General features: G+C 43.4%; 1 protein-coding gene across 1 annotated transcript in view; it reads right to left on the bottom strand.

Moving 5' to 3' along the window:
• Positions 1-27,101, bottom strand: part of DAPP1 (dual adaptor of phosphotyrosine and 3-phosphoinositides 1) — a 48,235-nt gene that overhangs the window by 4,736 nt on the left and 16,398 nt on the right. The window contains exons 2-6 of the mRNA XM_035030152.1: positions 22,836-22,958; positions 19,283-19,416; positions 7,590-7,720; positions 2,417-2,464; positions 1,108-1,170 (exon numbers count right to left, since the gene is read on the bottom strand). Of these exons, the coding sequence (XP_034886043.1) occupies positions 1,108-1,170; positions 2,417-2,464; positions 7,590-7,720; positions 19,283-19,416; positions 22,836-22,958 (499 nt within the window). The remainder of the gene's footprint in view (positions 1-1,107; positions 1,171-2,416; positions 2,465-7,589; positions 7,721-19,282; positions 19,417-22,835; positions 22,959-27,101) is intronic.

Raw genomic sequence — 27,101 nt, 5'->3', positions numbered from 1 at the left:
ATGCACCTGTCAATTTTACTTTCACTAAGGGTACTGATCACAGAGAAGCTTAATCAGGGAAGTCATAACCCCCGGTTTGGGGATTGGCTATTCATGAGACTGGATGTTAGGAAGACTGTCTTTATCAATTTAAATTTAGTAGAGGTATTTTAAACATGGAAGGGAGTCATATTTTTTCTTCCGTGTTTTTAAACTTCTACTTTCTCAGAAATTTGGTATAGGGAAAGTGAGAAGAAATAAAATAATTTCAAATTGGCTTAATGAAATGGGCACGGGAAATGGACAGTTTTTTGTTTGTTTTGTTTTTTGTTTTTGTTTTTTTTAAGTAGGCTCCATCCCCAGCATGGAGCCCAATGCAGGGCTTGAACTCACAACCCTGAGATCAAGACCTAAGCTGAGATCAACAGTGGGATGCTTAACCGACTGAGCCACCCAGGCACCCCAGAAATGGGCGTATTTTTTAAAAATCTTTTAAAAGATTTTATTTATTTGACAGAGAGAGACACAGTGAGAGAGAACACAAGCAGGGGGAGTGGGAGAGGGAGAAGCAGGCTCCCCGCTGAGCAAGGAGCCCGATGTGGGGCTTGATCCCAGGACCCTGGGACCATGACCTGAGCTGAAGGCAGATAGTTAACTGACTGAGCCACCCAGGCTTCCCATGGACATATTTTTAATAAAGGGAGAAACTGCTGCAGAGAGAGCTCATACATCATGACAAGAGAACAATCCCATTGCCCTAAACAAGGGGATGATGTGCCCTGGGGAGCTAGTTTAGCCAGTGTCTGGGACACACATCTCATCCTTGCAAAAGCACTCTGCTCAAGGCTCCTGGCTGGCTCAGTAGGCAGAGCATGCAGCTCTTGATCTTGGGGTCATGAGTTCGAGCCCCATGTTGGGTGTAAAGCTTACTTAAAAAGAAAAAAAAACTCTGACCCTAACAGGAATCAAGAATTCACATTTCCAATAATTTATTAGTGTTTCAGGTGCTCATAAGGAAAATTTCAGAGATTTCAAAGGCAGATGTTCCTTCCATTTAGAGAGCTGATTTTTTATTATGTTCAGTTAGAGCTGATTTTTAAAGGGAAAATGTATTATCATGTTTCTCACCATCTGGTCTTTGAAGTATTTCAGTTCATTCCTGTGCAACGTGAACCATCTTGTTTTCCAGGTCTGAGAAAAAAAAATAATTAAAACGTGTAGGTTTTGGATCGAGGAAGGTAATATTTGAACTGGACAATTTCCTTTCATTTGAAAACTATCTAAAAGATTAGGTACAATAAAATATTGTTGCGGTAAGTCATTTCTGAAGAAAAGCTTCAAAATATCTACAAAAACAAATGATTCCATGCATGAAGTTCATAATGAAGGCAGAGATATTGACATATTTAAACAAATAAGAAGAAATAGTCTATCATAAATATCCAAGTTGACATAACAAACCACTAGATGTCTGTCTTATTAACTCTCTAATAAGAATAGATACCATTTTGTGAGCACCTACTGTGGGCTAGATACCATCCTTGGAGGTTTATGTGTATGATAGCCAATCTTTACACAATGCCAAATATTCTCGTTTCACACATATGCAATAGGAACCTCAAACCACAGGATTTTCTAAGACTTGCCTAAGAATGCCATGGTATTGGTGGTGGGGACTATTGTTACCCACCTTCTCCCTCTTACGTACTAACTCACTCTTATCTTGGGCAGCAATGTGCCCAGTTACAAGAAGTAACAGAGAACTCGAAAATAAATATGCTATGAGTATAAATACTTCTTACCCTTAGGGAGTATCCTGTCTAGTAGGGACACAAAATAACCAAATATTTAGGTTGAATTCAAGTGGGCCGGTACCCATGAGAGAGGTTAAGTGCCCTCTTAAAATAGGGAGGAGTGGACATATTCCATGAAGGCCTTCTGGAATATTAACATGAAGCAGCATAACTTGACAAGTACAATTACATCCATGGAGGGACAGTCGGATACCCCAGACTAGTAAAGTTTTAAATTGTGTTTTCTTTGGGATTTGATAACAGTTACATTAATGCCAGTGGTGTTTTGGCCTACTTTTAGTAAACATTTCATGCAATTTTGACTTCTTCTTTGTTTAAAAAAAAAGAAAAGAAATATTCTAGAGTTAACTTGCTACTTTTCATCCTGCTTGTTCCATTAAAAGGACTGTACGTTTTGGGAGGTCTTAACGGGAGGCTACTCTCACATTTGACTTTGCCAAAGAAAAGTCAAGTGATTTTCCAGAATTTTGACTAATATCAGTTGTAAAGATCAACTCTTGAAACAGAAAAATATTATAGCGGGTCAAAATGAGTAGGCAAATACGCATTTTTAAAAAATGTCAAAGCAAGAATTGCTTTGAGACGTCTCTGTGGTGGGGGCTAGCAGAAACATGTTTTCTTACCTTGACCAGGCCCCCCTGTTTGGTGAGGTAACCTTCTTTGGTGCCCAGCTGAAAAAGAAAAGCACCAAGTGAAGCCCAGAACTATTGCAACATGATTTTTGTCTTTCTATTTCTGTCCTATTTTAAAATGAAACACTGATTTGCCTTTGATCTTTAAATAATCGCCTTACATTCTTCACCCGGCACTTGAAAATCCTCCCTGCGTTGTGGGAGACTGTTTTCAGACTGGGTCATTGGGGGGAATTCTGTAGCAAGAGGCAACAACTGAAAGACTCTCTTCTAACCTGAGATAGCAATTTGCAAGCAATAAGCCACATCCCATCACTTGTAAAAGTCAGTGTTTGGCCGAGTGTATCGTGTGAAACCCAGCTGCTTAAATTGTTGCAGGGGTATTACGCACAAATATATGCACGCGCTCATACACACAGGCACTGACGTTGGGTCAATACATATGGGAAACACTGGATGAAGTAGAGGGATTTCTTTACTTCCCAGAGAATGTATTATGCCAGTATGCCTTGGGAATTTTAAGAAGGAACATGAGAAATAGCATTTCCAATATTTATTTTATCACATGATCCTCCCCCATTCCAGGCCCCCCCCCCTCCCCGCTTTATTCAGAGACCATCTCTTGAGACCTCTGTTCTGTGGAAAAGACTTTCAGGAACGCAGATTTATTTACACTTGATTTATCTAAAAGGGATTTGAAGTGACAATGAGTCATTTCTTAACTCATAGCATTAATTCAAGGGTAACAATATCACACACGTAGCTAGTGCCTATAAAATGTAAGGAATGGTGGGGAACTGGGCAAAGAGAAATAATGCATAAAACAAGAACCCTAAGATGAAGAAATTTAGAACTTCATACAGTCCCAAAGAAACTGAATTCCTGGGGCATCTAGGTGGCTCAGTTGTTAAGCGTCTGCCTTCGGCTCAGATCATGATCTCAGGGTCCTGGGATCGAGCCCCACATCGGGCTCCCTGCTCAGCGGGAAGCCTGCTTCTCCCTCTCCCACTCCCCCGCTTGTGTTTCCTCTTTCACTATCTCTCTCTGTCAAATAAATCTTAAAAAAAAGAAACTGAATTCCTTGTAGGACATTTTGTTCTAGAATGGTGTTACATTGGTAAGATAACAGAACAAAGAGAAAAATGTTGCAGAAGCAAAGGGAACAGAAATCTCACAAAAGGGAAGCTAAGGAAACTGACATTTTATTTATTTATTTATTTTTAAAAGATTTTTATTTATTTATTTGACAGAGACACAGTGAAAGAGGGAACACAAGCAGGGGGAGAGTGAGAAGCAGACTCCCCGCTGAGCAGGGAGCCCGATGTGGGGCTCGATCCCAGGACTCTGGGATCATGACCTGAGCCGAAGGCAGACGCTTAACGACTGAGCCACCCAGGCGCCCCAGAAAACTGACATTTTAGACTGGGACCTATTCTACATCAGGCTTGTGAAATAGATTATCTCACTTAATCTCCACCAACACAACCAATTGGTCTTTCACGTTTCCCAGGTCCAGAACAGAACGGCTCATTCCCATCCCCCAAACCCACCCCTCCTGCCACCTTGGCCATCTTGGTAAACGTCAGGAGGACCACTGTGTGACTCTCTTACGCGTCCCACATTCAATCTGTTGTAAGTCTCATCTCTTCTACCTCACAGCACACCCTGAAGTTCACCAGTTCTTATCCCCACTCCCCAGTTTCAACTACCACCATCTCTCACTGGACTGCTGCAACAGCCCCCTCACTGGTCTCCTTGCTCCAACTTTGGCCACATTCCATTTTCCACTTAGTGGGGACAATGGGCTTTTTAAAAATTTTAAGACTTAAATTATGTTGCTCAGAACTCTTCATAATTTCTTCTGGACGCTTAGAACAAAAATCAATCCTTTATCTTGTCCTACAAGGCCTTTCATGTTGTTTAAAGGAGACACAGCTGACATTTTGGACAGGAGAATTCTTCCCCATGTGTGGCAGCATATTTAGCCTCCATGGCCCCTGCCCATTGCTGGGAAACAATTCTCCAGGGGCTCTCATGTTTCTGTATGTCTTAGGAGCAAGGCAACAACAGCCCTTTGTTCCAGACCCGTATGTATTTTTTTTTAAAGATTATTTACTTATTTATTTGAGAGAGAAAGAGAGGGAGAGTGTGCATGAGCAGGGGGGGGCGGGGGAGGGTTAAGTGGGAGGATGGGGGGGAGAGGCAGAGGGAGAGAGAGAAGCAGACTCCCCGCTGAGCAGGGAGCCCAACTCCCAGCACCCTGAGATCATGACCTGAGCTGAAGGCAGACATTTAACCAACTGAGCCACCCAGCTGCCCCTCAGACCCATTTTTAAGCATGTTTGTAGAGCAAACAATCTTAGAAGATGGAGATCATGTCTCCCTCCACAGGAAAAGGCAGCCAACCAGCAGTCTGCCATGAAGCCATGCAGCTTTGTTAGTCTACAAGCAGGGTAAAGTGTCAGGCTCTTCACAGTTCCTGATGCCCGCTAATGCCAGGAGTACCCCCAAAGCACTGCAAATTTCCCAGCACTCAGCTGGGCAGCGGCACTTTGAGAACCCCACCGCCTTACATGATCGACCCCTCCTTCCCTCAGGAATCTCATCTCCTACCACATTGCCTCTCGCTCACTTCATGCCAATCATTAGGATCTTCTTGCTAGTCTTCAAAACACCCCAATTTAGTTCCTACCTCAGGGCGCTTGTCCTGTTCTCTCTGCCTGCAACACTAGAAAACGTTGATCATTTTCTGTCTGTATTAATGCACAATAAACTCCGTGGATTTGTCATTATATAGTGTGGGTGCAGCCAGGCCCCACCAATCCCTCACCACTGTTTTAAAAACTCCATTATACAGAACCTTCTGTGCATAGGCATATTGAGATACTTGAGCAGGAGAATCTGTCCAATCCTTGGAGTGAGCAAAGAAGGTAGGCAGTAAGGCTTGCAGGATTTGGTTTAAAGAGGCCTATTTCTACCTAAGGATGCTAGCTCTCCTGCTTACACCCGCTCTGCAGATTAGGTCCTACATTTTAGTGTTGTTAAAGAGCACACGTAGTAGGGTATATGGTACAACTGACCCTGGGTGGGGATCTTTAGGGGGAGTGTAGCCGAGGAGAGTGTGAAGTTACATGGAAAGGACAGATGAAAGAGACATTGAGGGGCGCCTGGGTGGCTCAGTCGGTTAAAGCGACTGCCTTTGGCTCAGGTCATGATCTCAGGGTCCTGGGATCGAGCCCCACATCAGGCTCCCTGCTCGGCGGGAAGCCTGCTTCTCCCTCTCCCACTCTCCCTGCTTGTGTTCCCTCTCTCGCTATCTGTCTGTCTGTCAAATAATAAAACCTTAAAAAAAAAAAAAAAAGAAAAGAAAAGAAAGAGACGCTGAGGTGACTGGTGGCACGAGGATGGATAAAGAGGAAAGTCAGGGAGGGGTGGGTTGGCTGGAAATCAAAGAATTGATTAGGAGGTACGTCTTGATTTGTTCTTTGGTCCGTTTTGACTTGGGACTATTTATGGTCTTGCTTTCCTCAATTTTGCTAGTTCTGGGGTTTGATGCTTCCTCCCCTAACTCTAACAAAGCTAAAATACCTCTTTCAACCATTTCCAGGATTTTTATTTTTGAGTCGATGGAGCACAGAAACAAAAATGTAACGTGCACCGTGAACCAGGCGACGCTCCAAAGCCACAAAGACAAGTTATGATTCTTGTCCCCAGAACTGTCAGCCCCCCCCCAGGGGGGGTGTTGGGCAGACACATGCACAGGTAGTTAGCAACCCCCCCGCCCCATGATTGCAGGATAAAGGCAAGCAGAAGGTGCTCAGAGCACAAAAGAGGGCCGTTTTAAAGAAAGCTAGGAGGGGCCCAGGAAAGCTTCCTGAGAGACACTGGTCTCTGATGCCCGTCTTGAAGAATGATGAGGGGACCGCAGCGGTGTTGGCAGCATGTCAGAGGCGGGGAGGGGAGAAGGAGCACGGTCAGGAGAATGCACACTGGTGTGAGCGTGGGAGTAACACAGGTGAGACCAAGGGACGAGCAGGCGAGATGGGCCAGGACGACAGTGGGTACCGCCGAAGGTTAAGCGGGGAGGCCATGTGACCCATCTGCTTTTTAAGAAAGATCTCTGTGGTGGCAGGGTAGAAACTGTCCTGCAGAGACAGGAAGGCCACACATTTATAAATGTCACTTGTAGCTGAATATCTTCAAGGGATGATTTTTTTCCAAGTGTAACGGTTGCTGTCTAGAATTGGTTCTTTGTACTTCGTTTGTGTGTTGCCTTCTTTATTATGCGCACGAATCCTGGTATCTTGCACCAGGAGTATTCGGCAAACAAGGAAGAGAGAAAGAACAGGAGAGCCGTGAGCACAGTGCAGGGGTGGGGGAAGCGGTGCCGGGAGGAATGTTTGCAGGTCACAGCTCACAGAACAAACAGAAATGGGCTCTTGAGGAGCAATGAGTGCTCAGGCTGCGCTGAAACTGAACAATGGTCCGCGCTGCAAAGAAGTGCAAATGTTTTCTGTCTGTTCCCTTCCTTCAGTGAAGGACAGAAAAAATAGGAAAAACTAACATCCTGAGGTTTTACAGTCAAAGTGGGGAATATTTTTCCTCCACAGACAATTGAAATGTTAAAAAAAATTTTTTTTCTTTTTTTTTTTTTTTAAAGATTTTATTTATTTATTTGACAGAGACACAGCGAGAGAGGGAACATCATCAGGGGGAGTGGGAGAGGGAGAAGCAGGCTTCCCGAGGAGCAGGGAGCCCAATGCGGGGCTCGATCCCAGGACCCTGGGATCATGACCTGAGCCGAAGGCAGACGCTTAACGACCGAGCCACCCAGGCGCCCCCCCACCAAAGAATTTTTCTTAATGGAAGAAACTCGTGAAAGAATAACAGTGTAGCCAACTATGTAAACATCAACACTATCGCCCATCCTAAGGAAGGACAGGAACGTAAGTGCCACTTTCGAAGTATTTAGAATCCTATGGCTACGGCGCTGTAGTTTTTGATGATTTACCCTGATCACAGGAACTGAGTCATGGGCTTCACACTGGATGCTCCTTTCCAGGTTTTATATCCCAAGGCAGAATTTTCGAGTGAACAAAAGTACTTGTAAAAGTATCTACTCTTCCTTGCATGGTAGGCAATGACTTACGGGTCAGCCACTTACAGAAGGTGCGGTGGGCACGAGGTCACTTTCCGTTCTGCCCGTCTGCATTGCTGTGTGAACCCGGACAGACTCGTAAATGCAAGGTTCTTCCACTTTTCTTGGGTAGGGATGTTTCAGGACAATCAGAGTGCCTGAGTGAAGACAAAAGAACATCATCAGAGAGCAGCCCCAGAAAGAAGGCCCATGTGCTAACGACCAGAGAATGTGGCTAGATTTTAGCCTCTTGTGTTCCCATCTTTTCACTTGTTCATTTTCTCGACGTTTCTCAAGTTCCAGCTATGTGCCAGGCACTTAAGGTGGACACTGGAGATATAAAGCATGATGAGCTGATTTCTGTCCTCCTAGGGCTCAGACAGAACTAGCAACGGATATCACTTAACGGGTTGCCATTTCAATGAACATCAGGGTGATGAGACCAGGGTCAGAGATACGGGCAACGCTTGCTGGGGGTGCCCGGGGCCCCCCGAAGACCCCTCCTATGGAACACTTCGGAAAAGCTTTCATGGAGGAGGCCACATGGATCCAGACCTTAAGCTGTAACTGGAAGTTTTCCAGGTAGGCTTTATAAAAGCCATGAAAGTAAAACCCAACAAATGCACTGGGGTATGAGAGGATTTAGTCCATAGTCCTTACTTCTCACTGGTTTCAGAACAAACTCGTAACAAATCAGTGGGTCTCAGAAACAGTGGACTCGTTGCATTGCCCTTACTGTCTCCTACCACCTAATTAACAAAATAAGCTACATGAAAATTTGCTTTGCTCAAGTGAACATGACCTGAACTGGCTTATGCGTGATTGCCTTCACTTCCATCTGGAGTAGAAGATCAGGCAGAAAAAGGGTTTCAACAGGGGCCAGTCTTTGGGGGCTTGGGCGCGTCCCTCCAAGGCTGAGAGCACTTCTGACTCAACACTTCTGAACTTCCCCCACTCTACACCCTTCCTTTCCCCCAGTCGACTGGCTGATCAGGACTAGATCCTTTACAAAAAAAGTTAAGTTAAGGGTTTCTTCCCCCTTGCTATGGTTTTTTGCTTTTTATTTCACTGGGGTCTTGTAAAGGCAGGCCCAAGATTGTGCCAGGCATTCGGGGAGATGTAAAGAATTTAGTAATACATTGAACAAATACTTATTGGGCTTTACTATGTGCCAGACACTTGTCCAGGCAGTGGGAAGACAACAGCAAACAAAGAAGGTATAGCACCTACTCCTCTGGGAGGAGAGCCAGGGAAAAAAATGATAAGAAATATAATATGTCAGGTGATAGCAGTGTTATGGAAACCCTAACAGAGCAAGATAAAGGCATAGCAGGTGATGGGGGTGGCGTCGGGGAGAGGGTGATATTTTACAGAGGTGGTCAGGAAGGCTTCTTTGAAAAGATACTTCGAAAGATTATAGAAAGTGTGGACCCTGGGCGCCTGGGTGGCTCAGTCAGTTAACTGTCTGCCTTCGGTACAAGTCATGATCTCAGGGTCCTGGGACAGAGCCCACATCGGGCTCCCTGCTCAGTGGGGAGCCTGCTTCTCCCTCTGCCCCTCCCCCCGCTCATGCTCTGTCTCTCTCTCTCTCAAATAAATAAATAAAATCTTAAAAAAAAAAAAGTATAGACCTTGAACTGGAGTAAGAGGGACAATGAGGACAGACAGCGACCACCTCTGCAGTTAAAAAGCACATGATAATAATAATACACCTACAAACAAAGCCAAACGAGTCTACGGTGCTCGGTGCTCAAGTATGCACGACGTACTGACTGCGAAAACCCAACGGTGGCCTCTGATAGCGGGCCCACGGGACGCCCCACTGTCACTTGAAAAGGAGCACTGAGAAAAGCCAGGAGAGGGTCTCTGACCTTGGAGACTCTGGCCTCCTTCTGCATCCAGTTCACACCCGTATGACTGGGATGACAATGAAAAATGGCTTTCACAGGTATCTGAAGCCTCGGTCCCGCGCTTGTACATTGTCAGCGCTCTCTTGTCAATGTGATCCTTTCATGAGAGCAGTTCCAGTCATATCAGGACAAGGGGCCAGCGACAGGCTTCGTGTCAGAGTCATAATGAAAGCAGAGACGCCTAAATCAAGAGCAGCCGTTGCACGGGCTCAGGGGCTGTGGGACACCATCATAACGTGCCAGATGCTCGTGCACGTGGGTCTGGCTCCCAGGTGCCCCCACCCAGAGATCCCCCCCCGCCACCACGATGTGCCCGGCGGTCACCATGGCCTCACAGAAAGAGCCACCACTGCCACTCGGTACCTGTTGACCCTGGACAGTCATTCTAGCTTCTGTTTCCTCCTCGGACACCTAAGAACGATTACCCTTTCTTCACAAGGCGGTTCGAAGCACCGGATAAAAAGTGTTTGTGAAAGGATTATGAACAGGTGAGATGTTATTATGCTTTGATATAAAGTATTTTTAACTTCTTAAACGAAAACCCAATGATCGCATCTCTGGAACATGCATTTTTAAATGTCGAGTTAAAAAAGACCTGTGTGTGACATTCTGCCAAGAATGAAAAGGGCAGTCTCGTAGCCACGGACGGCAGCTCTTACGACGCATGGGCGCCTCCTAAACCCTTCCGTCCGAAGGTGGAGGAGAGGGGCCTGGAGCCCGGGGCTCAAAGCAGTTTCCAAGTTAGAAAAAATGTGAACTCTCATGCTTTCTCTTCAGAGATGATGCAAAAATGTTCATCCTTTTCCGTATGTTTAACATGAAAATAATTTTTTAAATGATGCTCCTGAAAGATGTACCTAGTCGATCCTGGTTTTGCACGTAACCGAGCAAACTACCCGTAGTGGCTTCCCATTGCTTCTGTAACAAATCACCACCACCGTAGGGACTTAAAACAACTCGAATTTATTACCTCACCGTTCTGGAGGTCAGAAGTCTGAAATGGGTCTCACTAATCTAAAATCAAGGTATTGGCAGGGCTACTTTCCTTCTGGAAAGGCTCTAGGGGAGAATCCACTCCCTGTCTTTTCTAGCTTCTAGAGGCTGCCGCCATTCCTTCCCCGGTGGCACCATTCCTCCAACTTCAAAGCCAGCAATGGTGTGTGTGAGGCCTGCCCACACGGCCATGTGTCTGGGTCTCCCCCTACTGCCCCCGTCTTTCACTTATAAGGACCCTTATGATTACAGTGGGACCACCTGGAAAACCCAGGATCACCTCCCCATCCAAAGTCAGCTGACTAGTAGTCTCAATTCCATCTACAAACTTAATTCCCTCTTGCCATGTAACGTAACATATTCACAGGTGCAGGGAGAGAGATGGGCATCTTTTTGAGGGGGGAGGCATTTTCTTGACTACCATGTATCAGTGCCTGGGAGGTAAGCATAGCCTTGGGGGCCAGTTGTGTTCAGTGTAAGGATCTCTGGGCAGGGGTGCTACCTGAGCCACAATGCTGGACCCGCTTGGTATATAAAGCCATTGCCTTTTCAACAGGTGCATTTCCCACCCCTGAGAGTCTCTTCAGAGCAGGTATGGTGCCAAGTTTATCTTTTTATCCCCACCTCCTGACAGAGATGCTTACATAACTTGATCAGTGAGTGGATAAATGAATGCCACGGTAATTCAGAGAAGAGCCTGGGAGGAGGCAGCCTCCCAGGGCCACGATCACCCTGCCCCGGGACGAGGACAGGACCACAACATCAAGTACAGCTGTCCAAATCTCCACTGGGGGGGAACCATATTCTATTTCGAAAAACTCTTCTAAAGTTTAACCAACAAAAGGTAAACTGAGGGAAATGATAATGAGTCAACAGGAAAGCAGAATTGAGTATAGATCGATTTTAACTAGTAAGACCATGAATGAGGCTAGATTGAATGGTGGAACGAAGAAAATGGCAGTCTACTTATAAAATGATAGCTCCCACCGATAGTCCCGCCTCCTAAAGACCGGTCTTCTTAGCTGACGGTTTTGCGCAAAGAGAAAACAATACATGGACTTCTTGGCATGGCTGCTGGGCTTACGATGATTTCCCCTTCTATAGAGACTGCTGCATCCTTGTACACCAGGGTAGATCCCCACAGACCCTGGGCGTCCCCCCACAAACACCTTACCCGGATGCACTCACGGGACTCACTTCCCGGGGATCTACTTAGTTACTTCTCTGGAAAACCCACTAACTTCAGTTTCTGAGCTACATGAAGGAGACTGTTTTTTCCTGCCTTTGACATAAAACGTGATCTCAGAAACTCTCGGTGGAGGTACATTTTTGAGGTGATCAGAGAGGGACAAAGGGAGGCTTTTCAGTTCGCTGAAAGCTTCAGAGTTGCCGTGATCATGAGGCTGATTCTGTATTGTCTCTTGATGTTCATTCTGGGACAGAATACTAATATCTTTACCAAAAAAAAAAAATATATATATATATATATATATATATTCCACTTCTCTCCCTGTACTACTCTCCTCCCGTTTTTTCGTTTTTGTTTTTTTAAATTCAACTAGCCAAGGTTAGTTTCTGTCATTTGCAATCAAAAGAAACTTAGAAAATGTAGCCACCACAGACTCATTATATTTCCACCTAAGGTCCAAGGTAGGGCCTTGGCTCCCGAAGGGAGGAACTCGGGGTGAGTGATACTCAGGCCAAATTAACTCCAGGATTTGGTTGGAAAATTCAGATACAAAGCCACAGGAGGCAGGGGCTGGTAGAGGGAGGAGAGAGGAAACCTGGCTGCAAGTTTCACTTCAGTTTCTGAGCTACATGAAGGAGATTGTTGTTTCCTGCCTTTGACGTGAAACCTGGTTTCAGAAGCGCTCCGTGGAGGTACCTTTTTGAGGTGATCAGAGCAGGACCAAGGCAGGCTTTTCAGTTTGCTTTGGCTGCACTGTTAACTTACAGGACACCCAGTCCGTATGCGACATTGTGACATTGCATGGAAGCACTCCCTGGCTTGTATCCCTGCAGGACCTCAGCAACACAGTAAGAACAGCCTCAAACCTCAGGCACTGGGTTGATATCTGCAATAGAGAGTAGTTCAAGAGCACACATAGCTCTTAAAAGGGAAACTTTTATGCACTAAAGCACCTGCTTACCCATCAGGTTTCTCAGCCAGATGGTAAGGTGTTTGAGGGTGAGGATGATATCTGATTCATCGCTCTGTTGTCAATACTAATAATGTGCAGCTCATAGTTGGCACTCCATACATATTTGTTGAATTAAATTAAAATAAGACCACATCCACCCGTGTTTTGTTATTGCCCTCGGGTTCAGAAAACAAGCTTGGCAACTGGCATGTCCATGGCAGATTCCTCGGTCACCTCCTGCCAGTGGGAAGTGGCTTTCTAGAGGGAATGACAGGAATATTCAAGATCTTTGTCCTTTCTTCTTTGCAACCTGCTCTGCAAAGGAACTCGAACCCATCATAAAATGGTGCTGGTGAAACTATGTTCATTTACTTATTCAGGGGCTTTTAAGTTTCCATTTCCAGTCTCCCAGGGAGAACAACACAGAGGAATGAGAAGCAGGTCAGTCACCCAGGTCAGAAGATTCTGTTAAAATACCCAAGTCAAGTCAGCTCACTCTTTTTGGAGTGGTCACTTGATCTGACCTTTCATCTGAATCCACTGTGGAACTGGCTTAAAATTTGGAGATGACATAAACATTTGATAAACTCACATTCAGTCGTCTCTCACTAACTCTTCATGATCTACCAAAGAAGGTACAGCTCTTGCAAAAATATGATGGAGTGAATTACCATAAAAATGCTTCATTAAAAGACAATAATAATGATTATTTATGCCATGCTAAAAATTATTTTTATAGTCTTACATACCTAATCTCATTCAATCTTCACCAGCAAGTCATGACCTATTAAGACATGAACTATTAGATCATCAGCTCTACTTTATAAGATGATGAAACTGAATCTTAGAGAGGTTACATAATTTGCCCAAGGACATCCAGCTGGGGAGTGGTAGACCCTGTTGTTGAATGGGGAGTTCATGTGTTTACTCATTATACTATATTATTCTCAGCCACAGTGGCCACACCATGGAAATTCTCTATGGCCTGTGAAATATACTCCATTGTGGGCAAGAGAGCATATATAGGAATCAAAATTCAAAGAAATGGGTTCTTTAGGAGGCAGCTTGAGGAATGGAGATGTGAGTTTTTACCTCAACATTTCTCACCAGGCCTCAGTTTCTTCATTTGTAGAGGAAAAATGAGATGATCTATGGGCTCCCTTCCCATTCTAATAGCCTATAAATCTAGTTGAACACCCAGGCCCAAGGCAGGAGCAAGAAATACCAGGACGTTTGGTAACCAGAGATGTGGCCTGTTTCCTGTAAAAGTACACTATCCATTTGAAGTACTTTCCTCCTGGGGTCACTGTATCTTTGTGCCTCAGTTTCCCTTTCTTCCACCTTCCCATTCAAACTTTACATTTTATTTTACCTGATTGTATTTACAGAGGCTGTTTTGTATCCTTTCTGGAGGGACATAAATAAGATGGGCCTATGTATGTTTTCTAGTTGACCTTTTTCTAAGATTTCCTCCAGTGTAATTTCTCAAAAGGCCATTCATGTAAATAAAATAAGAACAGCAGTAAATACAAAGACAGACGCTCAAACTGAGTCACATTCTTTGGAACGATAGCTTTACATCACATACCAAAAATATCATTACAGACCTTAAGGAAGAGCCTGGGGGAGAGCCCCGCCATGTCCTACAAACATTCTCATAGGTCACGGTGGCCGGGATCTTCCCATCCAAACCCACTCGAGGTCACACTGTGCCATGGTGACCGCATGCTGCCGTGTCACGGGTAGACCAGGAGACGTAGGGTGAATGGAAAGCCCCTACGCTTCAGAGCAAGGTTGGCCTGGATCCCGCTCGCAGCTCTGATGCTTGCCAGCTGGGCCCCCTTGGCCAAATAACTCAGAATGTCTAAGTTCTGATTGCCTCCTCTGAAAATGGGACCACTTTCACATGATGGCGGGTGGTTCAGAAGATTCAAGAATTTGGTATATGTGAAAACATCTGATAGAATGCTAAGAACACAGTGAGCACTCCACGGATGTCGCTTCCCTTCCCTGTCTGCTTTTTCCTTTTCGATCATGCCTCATTACAGAGCAAGAAAATTTCCTTTTTTGGCGAACATAAACTAAAGAAGTGATTCTTGGTTGTGGTTTGGCAGAATTCTGAGCTGTCACCAATTGTTTTCAGAAATGTCACACAAGTCTCAAACTACAATTAATTTCAACTTAATTATTCTTAAATGCCACCTGGGTAAAAAGGCTGGTGTTACAAAATAAAATAATAATAACTATAGCAGTTATCAAGAGGTTGGGAATCCCCACATCAAGACAAAAAGAGAAGTGGAAATTTGACATTTAAGAGAGAACCAGATAGGATCCTCAAAACTGAGAACCAATTATTATAAAGGGTAAGCACAAACATAGCACTCGACTTGTATCGTTTGTTTTCATGCTGGGTAGGTGATTAAAGTCACAGCACAGTAATTCCTATAATACATTGTATATAACTATTTCATATATAGAAGTATTCTAATCGAAACAAAAGGTAATAGGAAAGGTGAGTTTTGTTCTAATAATATTTGGACACTTAAGATAAATGCTGTCTAGGGCCGCCTGGGTGGCTCAGGCCATCAAGCGTCTGACTTGGGCTCAGGTTATGACCTCAGGGTTCTGGGACAGAATCCCGCATCGTGCTGTGCACTCCACACTCAGCAAGGAATCTGTTTCTCCCTCTCCCTCCCCTTCTCTCTCCCTCTCTCTTCCCCTCCCCCCCCCCGCTCCTTTGGGCGTGCGTGCTCTCTCTCTCCAATAAATAAAATAAAATAAAGTAAAAATTAAATGCTGTCTAAATTTTCAAGATTATATATATGAAACTTAACTAATTACAAGAGGATTCAGTAAAAATGGATAATGAACCAAACATACCCATGCTAATAAAAAAGTCTCAAATTTCCAAGTCTATTTGAGTTGAATTTAGAAGCCATGTACACATATGAAGGAAGTTTTACATAGCAGCCTATGATTACAAGTGAAAGTCAAATTCTGAACTTAATCATTACCGAACATACATACAACACCTAGCATCATTTCAAATGATGCTCTGTATAAATTTTGGAAGCAAAAATTAATTGCCAGAAGTTCGCTGGTTGCCGTGTTGCCATGTGCATTGCAATGCAGGCTTTGGCAATGGGATGAATGGGAAACCAACATGACACGATGAGATGTTGTGGATAATTAGTAGCATTTATTCTTTTACGTACTGGGATGTAGGATCAGGGTATGAAACTGACAAAAATCCCTCTTTTCATGGGACTTACGTACTACAGCAAAGATTTTTTTTTATTTTTAATTTTTTTTGCAAAGATTTTTTAAAAAGTGAATTATGCAATATGTTAGAAGATAAAAGAGCCACTGAGGAAAGTACAGGAAGAGAACATGTTGCATGTCTCTATGATATACTTGGGAAATGATTGGAATTTTCAGAATATATCTTAAGAGTGTTTATGGGTGTCAATAGAGAGAAATTAGAGGGAACAGAAACTTTCATGGAGACTGGAAAGGTTAAATGCAGATTATAGCAAGGGAAATTATAATAATAGAATATTGAGGCTGTCAGGAGGCTTAGATCTTGCTTAGGAAATCTTCACTCTTCTGATTAGGAAACAGAAATCCTGAGAGTTTAAAGAGTAGAAAATAGGAATAGAATAGGAAAAAAGATATCTTAAAATAGTATTCTTCCCTTGAGGTTAACATTTTTACGTCTCCTGAGTACAAAGATTTTCTTAGGACCTAGAGCCTAAGGGAAACTTGGGTTTCCCTCTATATTATGTATAGCTGTAAGGCGAAGTGAAAGGCTATTGGTTATTTGGAGGTCCCCCCCCCCCCCCGCCGCCTCGTTGCCCTAGAAGGTAAGGCCATCCCGGCCAGTGGATAAGTGTGGGGAAATCTCTCTTAAAAAAACTCACTCCCCAGGCACTGCAGAGGGATGCTGGCCTGATGGGGGTCTGGGCTAAAAGGAGTGGGCTGACATACCCAGTTCGAGTCCTTTCCATTCCTAGGATCTGAAGGTGAGAACCCTGGCAGGCCTCATCCATTATGCAGGCAAATACTTCCCTTGGTAATCTTTAATCAAATGAAAACTTTAGGAATTTGCACTTCATCTGATGGTGAACAAGAAATCATCAGCCTGGAGGTTTCCTGATCACTGGGGGGTCAACACCAGGAGCCAATACTTACCTGAGTAAGAAGAGACCTATTTTTAGAAGGTGGCATCCTGGTTTCCATTCACTGTTATTCACAGGTCTCAGTGCTGACTGTGGCTTCTGAAAATCTGCTGGGCTTACAAGTCATCATGACTTCAGCACCTTATCTTGTTTCCTAAGGCCTATTACTCCCAGAGGGGCAAAACTAGAACACTCACTTGTCATGGGTTTTTCCCCTTGTCCCCAGCCTCAGTGGCTTTGCCTTCATCTGGCTGGGACAGATAATTGTCTTTGTGTAAAAAAAAAAAAAAAAAGAGGACTATTTCAGGGGCAGTGGAATCTAACTCAAGGGCTGGCAGTTAGTAAGCCAAGTACATACCCATAAGCATCAGGCACCTGTGACAAGGGTTCAAATAATGGCAAATTCTCTGTTGGATAATGATGGAACAGAGAAGATGCAGCAGAGAGGATAAAAATCTTAGTTCCCTGAGTTTTAGTGCAATACATAAAGTAGTTATGGTTAATGTTAATGATACAGCAAACTTTAGCTTTGGATAAAACTACCATAGAGTCAGGATTATACATTTTTTTTTTTTTTTACAATCCCTAATGGATTAATGGTAAACCTTCTTTAGTTAGATTAATGTATTTACAGGGAAACTGAACGTATTTACAGGAAATTTCATTGTCCTGAATTCAATGTCAAGGAGTCTTGACTTTGGCAAAGTCTTAGGTGATCCTCTTGCCTGGAGATTGGGCCTGTGCCAGAAAAGTTCAACCAGAAACCACTACCTTCACTTTGGTCTTAAAGTTTTTTGAAATGTGTCGATAGATAGAGTATGCACCTTTTCCCTAACTTGGAGAAACTTCAGGAAGAAACACAGAGAATGATCCAAAGGGTTAAAAACAGAGTCTAGGAGGAGAGTTTAAAAGGAGGAAGCTGACGTTGCTTGGAGGAAGAAAGAAGGCTGCAAGATAACACTTATCATGGCTTTGAGGCTACACAGAGTTCCCTCTCAGAGTTATCCATCCACTCATCCACTCGTTCACCCCAAGTGTCATGCACCGTATCAGGACCTAGGGGATGTGGAGGAGGACACCAGCAGAGGCAGATAAAACGAAGTCTTTAGCTTCAAAAATCTCTTCTCAATTTCTAGTGACTGAGAAGTGAATAAAATTGCGCATAGGGTTGGAAACAAGTAGGAAGTAAGTCTGCAGTGAAGGGATTTGAGAAATTGAAAAGCTTGCCAATGCCAAAGGAGCGATGGAAATTAAATAATACATTCCCACCTGCCATGTGTTTACGAGAACCACTGCTGGTTAAATAGTGAAGTAATTTTCAGGGCCGACTGGAAGAAGTTCCAACAGAAAAAAAAAAAAAAATTAGAACTTCAATTTCAGAGTCTGCAATCTTCTATTATACGCCTTGTGTGGTCAGTATAAAGCAAGGCAACTATTTTGTGGTTTCCACTGTGCTTTTCATCTACACTTGATATGAATCAGGGTCTATCCAGGCCACAGAAACAGCAGAGAAGGAAAAACCAGTGATGGCATCTCTCCCCACAATGAAGTTAACGAAGAGCCCACTGGCAATGTTTCCCAAGAAAACATGTACAAATTCACGGTAAAACAGTGGTGCTGCTAAGTCCTGAGTTCCTCTTCTGCCACAAGTTCTGGAATTGCCCAACTTTTGATTAACTGAGAGTTATCATCACTTAGGTCACATAAAATTGTAATTCTGTATCACAAATATAGGGCTGATCTGCTTACTTTATTGAACTGGTACAGAAAATCAAGTTAGATAATTCAAATACCAAGCTAGCGTGTTTTGGGGTTTTTTTTTTTTTGAACTAGAATATTCTAGTTTGACTTTAACCACTCAAACAGGAAAATTCAAAATTTTCCATCCGTCTTCAAGTCCAGTGTAAAAACTTACAAAAACCATGACGATAGAAACAGAATCTTATGGTAAAATAAAGGCCTCGCTCAAGAGAGCAATTTCTAGTCAATATTTGCAATATTCAGTGATCTTTGTGGAAATTTAAGTAAGAATTTTATTTTTAAAATGCTCAAAATTATGTAATGGGTTTCCCCAATATGCAAACTGCCCATACCTAAAATTATGAGGAATCAAAAAGTTGTTCTAACCTTTCTTCTTTCTTTGTTGATTATTGTTATAAAATGAATAGACTATTTTTAAAAAATTGGTACTTTAAACCAGTCCATTAAATAACACATTCTAAGAAAACTATCTACTTTGTACAAAGCATATTGTTTTCTCCTAATGATAATACTGATATATATATATAGATAGATAGATGCATATATCTATATATATAATTTATTAATGTAGCATATGGCACGATAATTGGAAAAAAATTGTTTCTAAACATATATCATTATGTATCATAAGCACATAATTCAACAGAAGTGACAGCTACTTAATGAAATCCTCCCTGTCCCTCCTCCATCCTGAAACAATGTCTCCTAGGTTAAGTATCTATCTGTTCATTGCTTACCTGTCTCACTTCCAATCAAAGGCTGATTTGCAAAATGCTTGACAAAATCCTTTAAAGATGAGAATTCATTAAAGCCAAATTTAAATGAATATCCGGTATATTCAACATGAAAGTGTTTGACAGAGTCTTTGGCTCTGAAAGGGAAAAAGAAATGCTTAAGGTTATTTAACAAATGAATATCTTTTTTTGAAGAAGGGAAATATAACCTTAGGTACTAGCATTTTAGAAGGGTTAAGCCCTTCTAAAAACTGAGAATTACAACACAATTATTGAAACCACTGGCATTTTTAAAGCACTAGTTTTTTGGTGGTTTTTTTCTTGGCAGAGCTCTTCTCAATTTTTCACTGTAATGGAAGACAAGAGACAATTCTCCCTGTGCACTGTCTGACTTACCAAGAGGGTCCTTGAATGGTACCCCCTTCAAGGGCACATGTTTAAGACCGGCAGAGAATAGGGATGATAGAAATCTCCCCGGCTTCTTTTTGGCTCTTCTCTCTCTCAATCTTACTTGTTTGGGAGCCAGTCTGAATTCTGCTTCTGTCACTTAATTAGTTGTGTGAGCCCCACCCTTTTCTTGCCATGCTGGTTCCACTGCCTACTGAATAAAATACTCAATTTCCTACAATGTCATTTTCCACCTCACTTTTGGAATGAAGCAGAGCATTAAATAAATTATAAATTATAAGTATATATAGTTATATATAAATTATATATATTATTTATATACATATACATACATAGATATATATTATTTGACTCCCACTATTCCTCTCTTCTCTATGAATGGCCTGCTCCAACTTTAGCACACGTCAGAAATCAGAATCACCTGGAGGGCTTGTTAACACCCAGATTTCTAGACCCTACTCCCTGAATTCCTGGTTCAGTACTTCCAAAGTATGGGGCCCTGGAATTTGCACCCTTAACACGGTCTCAGGTGGCCTGGGGACCCTGAGAACTGCTGCTCTAATCCAAGTGGACCTACAGTTCTAGAAGTTTCTACCTTTGTCCCTCAGCTCTTACAGTTCCCTTCACCTGCAACATCATCCCTTTTGTTTCTGATCAGGCGTCAGTTCAAATACCACCTACTCTGACAATCACTGAATGATACTTCCATCCTGAGTTACCTGCTTCGCTCTCCTCAGCCATCCAAGCACTGATCTTGCTTTCTTTCCCATGGGTTACTGCACTCTACCTTGTAGAGAGCTTCCTGTGCAGTGTCCCACGGCCCCTGGGCGATACTTCCTCAGAGCAAAGTCTGGATCTTCTACAACACTCATCAACTTAGTCGGCATAGACCGGAGGCTCTCTAATACTTAGTGTTAAGGAAGTGAACCAATGAATGAGTAAAGTCAGCCATTCTTTTGATCCAGGCTGTGGTTCCTGTCACCTCTGTTGGTGGATATTTATTTTTTTTCTTCTAACAGCATTTCCAAGTGCTTGTCTTGGAAATTAGTGAGTTATATTTTGCATTTTTGCACATATGTGATATATATATGCCACCTAATTGTAAGAAGCTTCTGATCTAATTGTTCAGATGAGACATCTACAGGTGAAAAGTTAACATTCTTTGATCCAATACTTCCACAGGTTTGTTTGTGATTTTGGGGAGATCTATGCATTAAAGGATTTGCAGCCTAATCACCTGATGAGATTTTCACCTTTGCTATCCATCAGAGAAAGCACCATCCCTGCTTCCACCCAAGCAGAATTTCATGTCTGATTAATACTTTTCCCTAAATGTTATTTAGAAAAATCTTAAGCAAAATGTAGCAGAGTAACATGAAAAATGTTAATGAATGTGTGCTCCTGCATATGTGTGTTTTCTCAACGACCCTCTTATTTACCCCATCACCCTCCCACTGATTTCTCCCACTGCCCTTAAGAGTCGGCCTCTACACTTCTGCTCCCAGGAGTGAAGGTGTGGCAGGCAGCCATCTATCATGACCCCGATTCTCAGTCCCTGGACTACATCCACCTTTTCCCATTTATTCAATAAAATGCTAGTGTAGATGCTGCTGTGAAGGGATCTTGCAGATAATTCAGGCTCCACATTAGCTGACCGGACAATAGGGAGATTGTCCGGGTGGGCCCGACTTAATCACATGAGAGTCTTGGTAAAAGCAAAGAGTTCTTTCTGGCTGGTCACAGGAGAGGAGATGAGAGAGACACGCTCTTGCTGGTCTAGAAGGAAGCTAACATCTATGCTGTGAACTGCCTGTGGAAGCTACTTGGCAGGGGGCTGTGGGTGGATTCCAGAAGCTGACCCTGGTCCCTGGCCAATAGCTAGATGGAAAATGGGGAGCTCAGTCCTACAGCAGCAAGGAAATGAATGAAAAGGAATGAAGCAAAAAAGAAGAGAATGAAGGAAGAGGACGCAGAGTCCCAGCTGAACCACAGCCTCAGCCAGCACCTTAGTTTCAGCCTGGTAGGAGCCTGAGCAGAGAAACTGGAGAGCCCGCCTGGGCTTCTGACAAACAGAAACTGTGAGATAATCAATGTAGTTGTTAAAGCCACAACGTTTGGGGTAATTTGTTAAGTGGCATAGAAAGTATGGAAGTCCAGAAGCACAAAGAGAAGATAAAAAAAATTAATTCTTGGGTTTTGAGCTCATAGACACCTGCCATCAATGATGTAGGGAAATATTTTGAAGCCAGTTTTAACCCCTCTCGGAGTGAGAGGAGGCTTAAAAAAACAAAGCAGAACCAAAACGGTCTCTAAACTGGATGAAAAGAGGATGCACAGAGAAAGGAGTGTAGATGTTGCTACTGAGTTAGTGACGGGGTCCTCACATCCCTAGTCTAAGCAGAGGGCAACGTCCCATAAACCCAGAAAGACTCGCCACATGCCCGCAGAAGCCAAGGTGACAGATGCTGACCGAGAACCAACGCCTCCCCCGGGTTATCACCTGGCGAGGTCATCTTTCCTGATCAGGAGGCCAGCCAGGAGGAAGCAGGGGAGGAGAGAGATCCCGGAAGGACTGGGCCATCACAGGTTTGGGCTGCACAGGGACTGGATTAATTTCATTAGCCTTCAGAGGAAGTGGAGCTTGGAGAAGGGTCGGGCCATTTATAGGGAAAAAAACCTTAAAATTTGCCTTACTGCCTGCTTGAGTTTGCGATTATGAACGCTGCCCAGTCACAAATCATTCTGATTTTCCAGGGGAAGCAAGGAATATTAAAAGGGCACTGGGCCAGGTTTCAGGGATTTGGATTCCGGCGCTGTTTCTACCGCTGATTTATGGGGTACAAAGACACTTTAGCACTTTGGGTTTCAGTTTCTCCAACAGGCAAGCGAGACATTAAACAATTCATAAAGTGTCCTTCACCTCTCACATTTTCTTCCCTGCTGAGGGAAGGAGGAAGAATGTTTCTTACCGTCTGCCATTCGGAGCTTGGAATCCTTAGAGCTGCAGGTCTACCAGGAGTCAAGAGAATCTTTTTCTGGCAATGTAAGAATGTTGTTATCTGGCAATGTGAGTGTGATGATAAAGTCAACGGCCGTGTAAGGAAGAGATGGGACGACACTGAATTCATAGAGTTCGTAAGCAACCTACCTCACAGAGAGAGAATACAGCCCGGTCCTTTCATTGCTGTCCCTCAGAAGGTAGCTTCCGTCACATCCATTTGAGAGGAGAAGAGCCTCGGCCGCGTGGCGTGTGAGGTTGCTGTGATACCACCTAGGAAGGAGAGAACCACACTTTCACTCGGGACTCCCCGCAGGTGACTCTTCCTTCACTTGGTTTTCCTCTCCAAGATGACCTCAGCAATATTCTCCACCATAGGTAGCCCACAGACCAAACTCTCAGCCCAAACATCAGGACAAGGAACTCTCTGGGCCAGGCTGAGGGGAGAGTAGAGAGAACTGGCGAATAGGAGGGTTATGGGTTGAATTGTGTCCTGAAAATCCGCACGTTGAATTTTCCCAGTACCTCAGCATGAGACCTTATTTGGAGATAGGGTTGCCTTTAGCAGGTTATAATGAGATCATTTAGGGTGGGCCCTAGCCCAGTCTTCTTATAAAAGGGGCGTATTTGCAGACAGACTTGCCAACAGGGAAAATGCCCTGGGAATGCGAAGATGGCCACCTACAAGTCAAGAAGAAAGGGCTGGAACAGATCCCTCCATTACAACCCTTGGAAGGAACGGACACCTGGATTTCTGGCTCCTGTCCTCCAGAACTTTGAGACAATACCTTCCTGCTGTTGAAACTGCCCATTTTGTGGCACTTTGTCACGGCAGCCCTAGCGAACAGACATACAAGGTTACTGTGTCAACAATCTTTTTTTCAAAGTCCAAGTCAAAAGTAACCGTAAGAATAAGGTTTGGCCAGTTTTCTCTCTTCCGTTTGCTCTCTCGCTCACGCCCTCTTTTGCACGGGCAGAACCACCTTTGCAGTGTTGGCAAAGCACTGAGCTACTACACTGGAGTCCACGGTCATGAGTGAGATGAAGTTGAACACAAGGAATTCAGATGTTTGATACTGACATGTAAACCCCATCAGATAGTGTTTCAAACTGACAAGTATCTGAGGAGCCAGAGAAGTCCCAAGGAGATTCAAATTGATCTATGTGTTTAGAAAAAAGTTTGTTTCAGAAAAGGTAACACGGATCCAGGGTAGAAGAAAAAAAAAAACCCAAGTAGGTCAAAAAGAAGACTCAGTAAAAATAAAGCCTTGTTCTCACCCTGAATCCCCAGTCCCCAGAGGATACCAAAGTCAACCATTTTCCTGTGTTTCCTCCTCAGAGACATCTATGCACCTAAAGGCATTCTAGTACGTCCCCCCACCTCCTAATTCTGTGGAAATAAGAGCATTCTAGGCACACTGATCTGCACCTAGCTCCTTTCCCCTAATTACAGATCTTACATGTCTTTTTAAGGACTCGCCAGAGGTGGTCCAGTGTGGTGGGTTGGGATTGCGGCCCCTGGAGTTGGCTTGCCTGAGTCCTATCCAGGTGATAGACCCCTCTACCAGCTGCACAACCTTGGGCAAGGTACATAACCAGTCAGAGCCTCAGCTTTCTTACTTCCAAAACAGGATTCACACTAGCCATATCCCATAGGCCAGTTGTAAGTACTGCACACATTAACACACATGAAATGGCCAAAACAGGCCTGGCAAACAGCAGAACTCAGGACATGGTAGTTGTTACATAAAACCACTGAGACCCACAAAGCCATAACTTGTGATACACCCTCAGTGGTGTGATTTTCTTGTGGCTCAAATATAATTTTTTATTACCTTGAATTTATTTGGGATAACAGGAAGCTAGGTCCTGGGGACAGTTACTGCTGCTCAGGGCAGCGAGAAGGGGACACAGGCAACTACACTATGCCAGTGATCAAAGAGCCAATGAAGAGGTATGGATAGTGTATGAGAACTTCAAGGAAGAGGGGCACCTGGGTGGCTCAGTTGTTAAGCGTCTGCCTTCGGCTCACGTCATGATCCCAGAGTCCTGGGATCGAGCCCTGAATCAGGAGCTCGCTTCTCCCTCTCCCTCCGCACCGCCCCACTTGTGCTCACTCGCTCTCTCTCTCTCTCTCAAATAAATAAATAAAATCTTAAAAAAAAAAAAAAAAAGAACTTCAAGGAAGAGCCCTACTCTGAGGGTGAGGGTTCCTACTGTCATGAACCACCCTGGTGTCTACTGGGACATCCCGGTGGCATGAATCTTTAGCCTGATAATAAACAGTACATGTAAGACCATCTGTGGAAGGAAGTTTCTACACAGGTCTCCAAGCTATCTGTTTTCTAAATCTGCATTTCCCAATACGTGTTTCTTTAGCATATTTCCTCTTTGAGGCACAGCAACTCCCATCCTGTATTAGAAATGTATTTGCTGGCTGGAAGCAATGGCAAGGAGAAACATTTTTATAAGAACACCGACTAGGTTGTTTACGTGCAAAGCAGCCCCCTTCATTGAACTGATTCAGACAAGTTCAAATCTTCTCATTACAAAATGCTTTCAAAGGACAATTGGAACCTGAAACTAATACAATGTTGTATGTCAGTTATGCCCAATAAAAAAAAGGACAGTTGGAGGAATTAAAAATGAAGCTACAGGGGCGCCTGGGTGGCTCAGTTGTTAAGCGTCTGCCTTCGGCTCAGGTCATGATCCCAGGGTCCTGGGATCGAGCCCCTCATCAGGCTCCCTGCTCGGCGGGAAGTCTTCTTCTCCCTCTCCCACTCCCCCTGCTTGTGTTCCCTCTCTCGCTGTCTGTCTGTCAAATAAATAAAATCTTTAAAAAAAAAAAGTGAAGCTACAAAAAACTTCAGGTTCGGTTACAGCCAAAATTCTAATTCTTTTTGATAGGTGAAATCTCCACAAGGTCACAAGTCCTTAAATACATTATGCCAATAATTAATTTTTAGATGAACACTTTGGCATAAGATTCAGTTTGAGCCAATAAATCACTTAATTGAAGTGATAAAACTTGATTAATGAAATTCTAAAACATAAAGGGTTTGGACATTCTCTTGGATTCTTTTCAGTGAGACCTGAAGTCTGTGCTGAAAACATGTACAGAATTCTTCTGATAATTACAACTTGATGGCAGTTTCTACTAAGAATTTTTTTATGGTCATCTTTTAAGTAATAACTATGTATCATAAACACACAAGAAATACTTGAGCATAAAGCAGGGAGAATCACACTGTGCTCGAATGTGGAACATCTCAGCACAGGTTAATTCCTGGATGGCAGCTTGGTCGAGTCACTACTGCCATGCCCTTGGGTTTTATGTTGTCCTGGGCCTGGGCCAATCTAAGACAGAGACTGCCAGGCAGCCTCTTACATTTCATGATGTCTCTGGGGCAATGGGATCCTCATTCCCCAAAGTTCTCTTCCACAAACATCTGACCTTCCTCTTTCGGTTGAGCTAAGTATTCCTTTCCTAGAAATTTTGATGAACATATCTTCCGGGGAAGTGACTCTAGATCCAAATAACATTACATGTCCTTTATAGGACTATATCCACTTTCGGTAAGGATCATTCAAGACCATGTCCACAAAGAGCTAAAGGCTGAAAATAGAATAAAGTTGATAGTTTTCTCATAATCAACTTTCTCTACTTTTTATCATTCCAATCTTTATTTATTAAGCTTCAAATCTGTTGCAGACATTACACAAGGCATTATACTAGGCAGGTCAAAGGGAATAAACATGGAAAAGCCCCAGTCTAGTCTCCATTAATTTAGTCAGGAGGGTAAGACAAGTACTTTGCAAACTACGTCCAAGAGAATGGTTCCAGGAAGAAAGATCAAGACTGTTGTCTGAATGAGCCAATCTGAGTAGGCCTTGAAGGACACATAAATTATTTGGTAAAGTGCGTATTATTTTTTCTGATTATAAATCATATGTAGTAAAAACTAAAATACGTACACATACAGAAGAGAAAGTGAAAGTCTTTCATAAAAGAGGACATATGAATTTCAAGTAGTCTCAATACTAATCAAAGAAATGCACATTAAGACAACAGTGTGATATTTTCTTCACTTGCCAGAGTGGCTAACCTTGAAGAATGAGACAGTATTAAGTACTGACTAATACAGGGCCATGGGTACTACCATCCACTACTGGTAAGGGTAGAAGATTGGAGGGGAATCCAGCACATGTGGGCTGAACACGTGCATGTGGCCAGCTATTCCTGTTCTAGAGTCTGCCTGGTGAGACACTCAAGAGTAAGCTGACGGAAACAGGAACCAAGGTGGTTACTGCCGAGCTGTTGGTGAGAGTAGATACTTGGAGCCAACCTGAAGATCTACCAGCAACGAAGCTGAGAGCCCAAGAAAAAGATTATGCAAGAAGTCAACTGAAGGTGAG

Source organism: Mirounga leonina, unplaced genomic scaffold, assembly GCF_011800145.1.
Source record: "Mirounga leonina isolate KUSES-001 unplaced genomic scaffold, KU_Mleo_1.0 Mir_357, whole genome shotgun sequence".
NCBI lineage: Eukaryota > Metazoa > Chordata > Mammalia > Carnivora > Phocidae > Mirounga > Mirounga leonina.
This window is presented reverse-complemented; position numbering and strand designations above follow the sequence as displayed.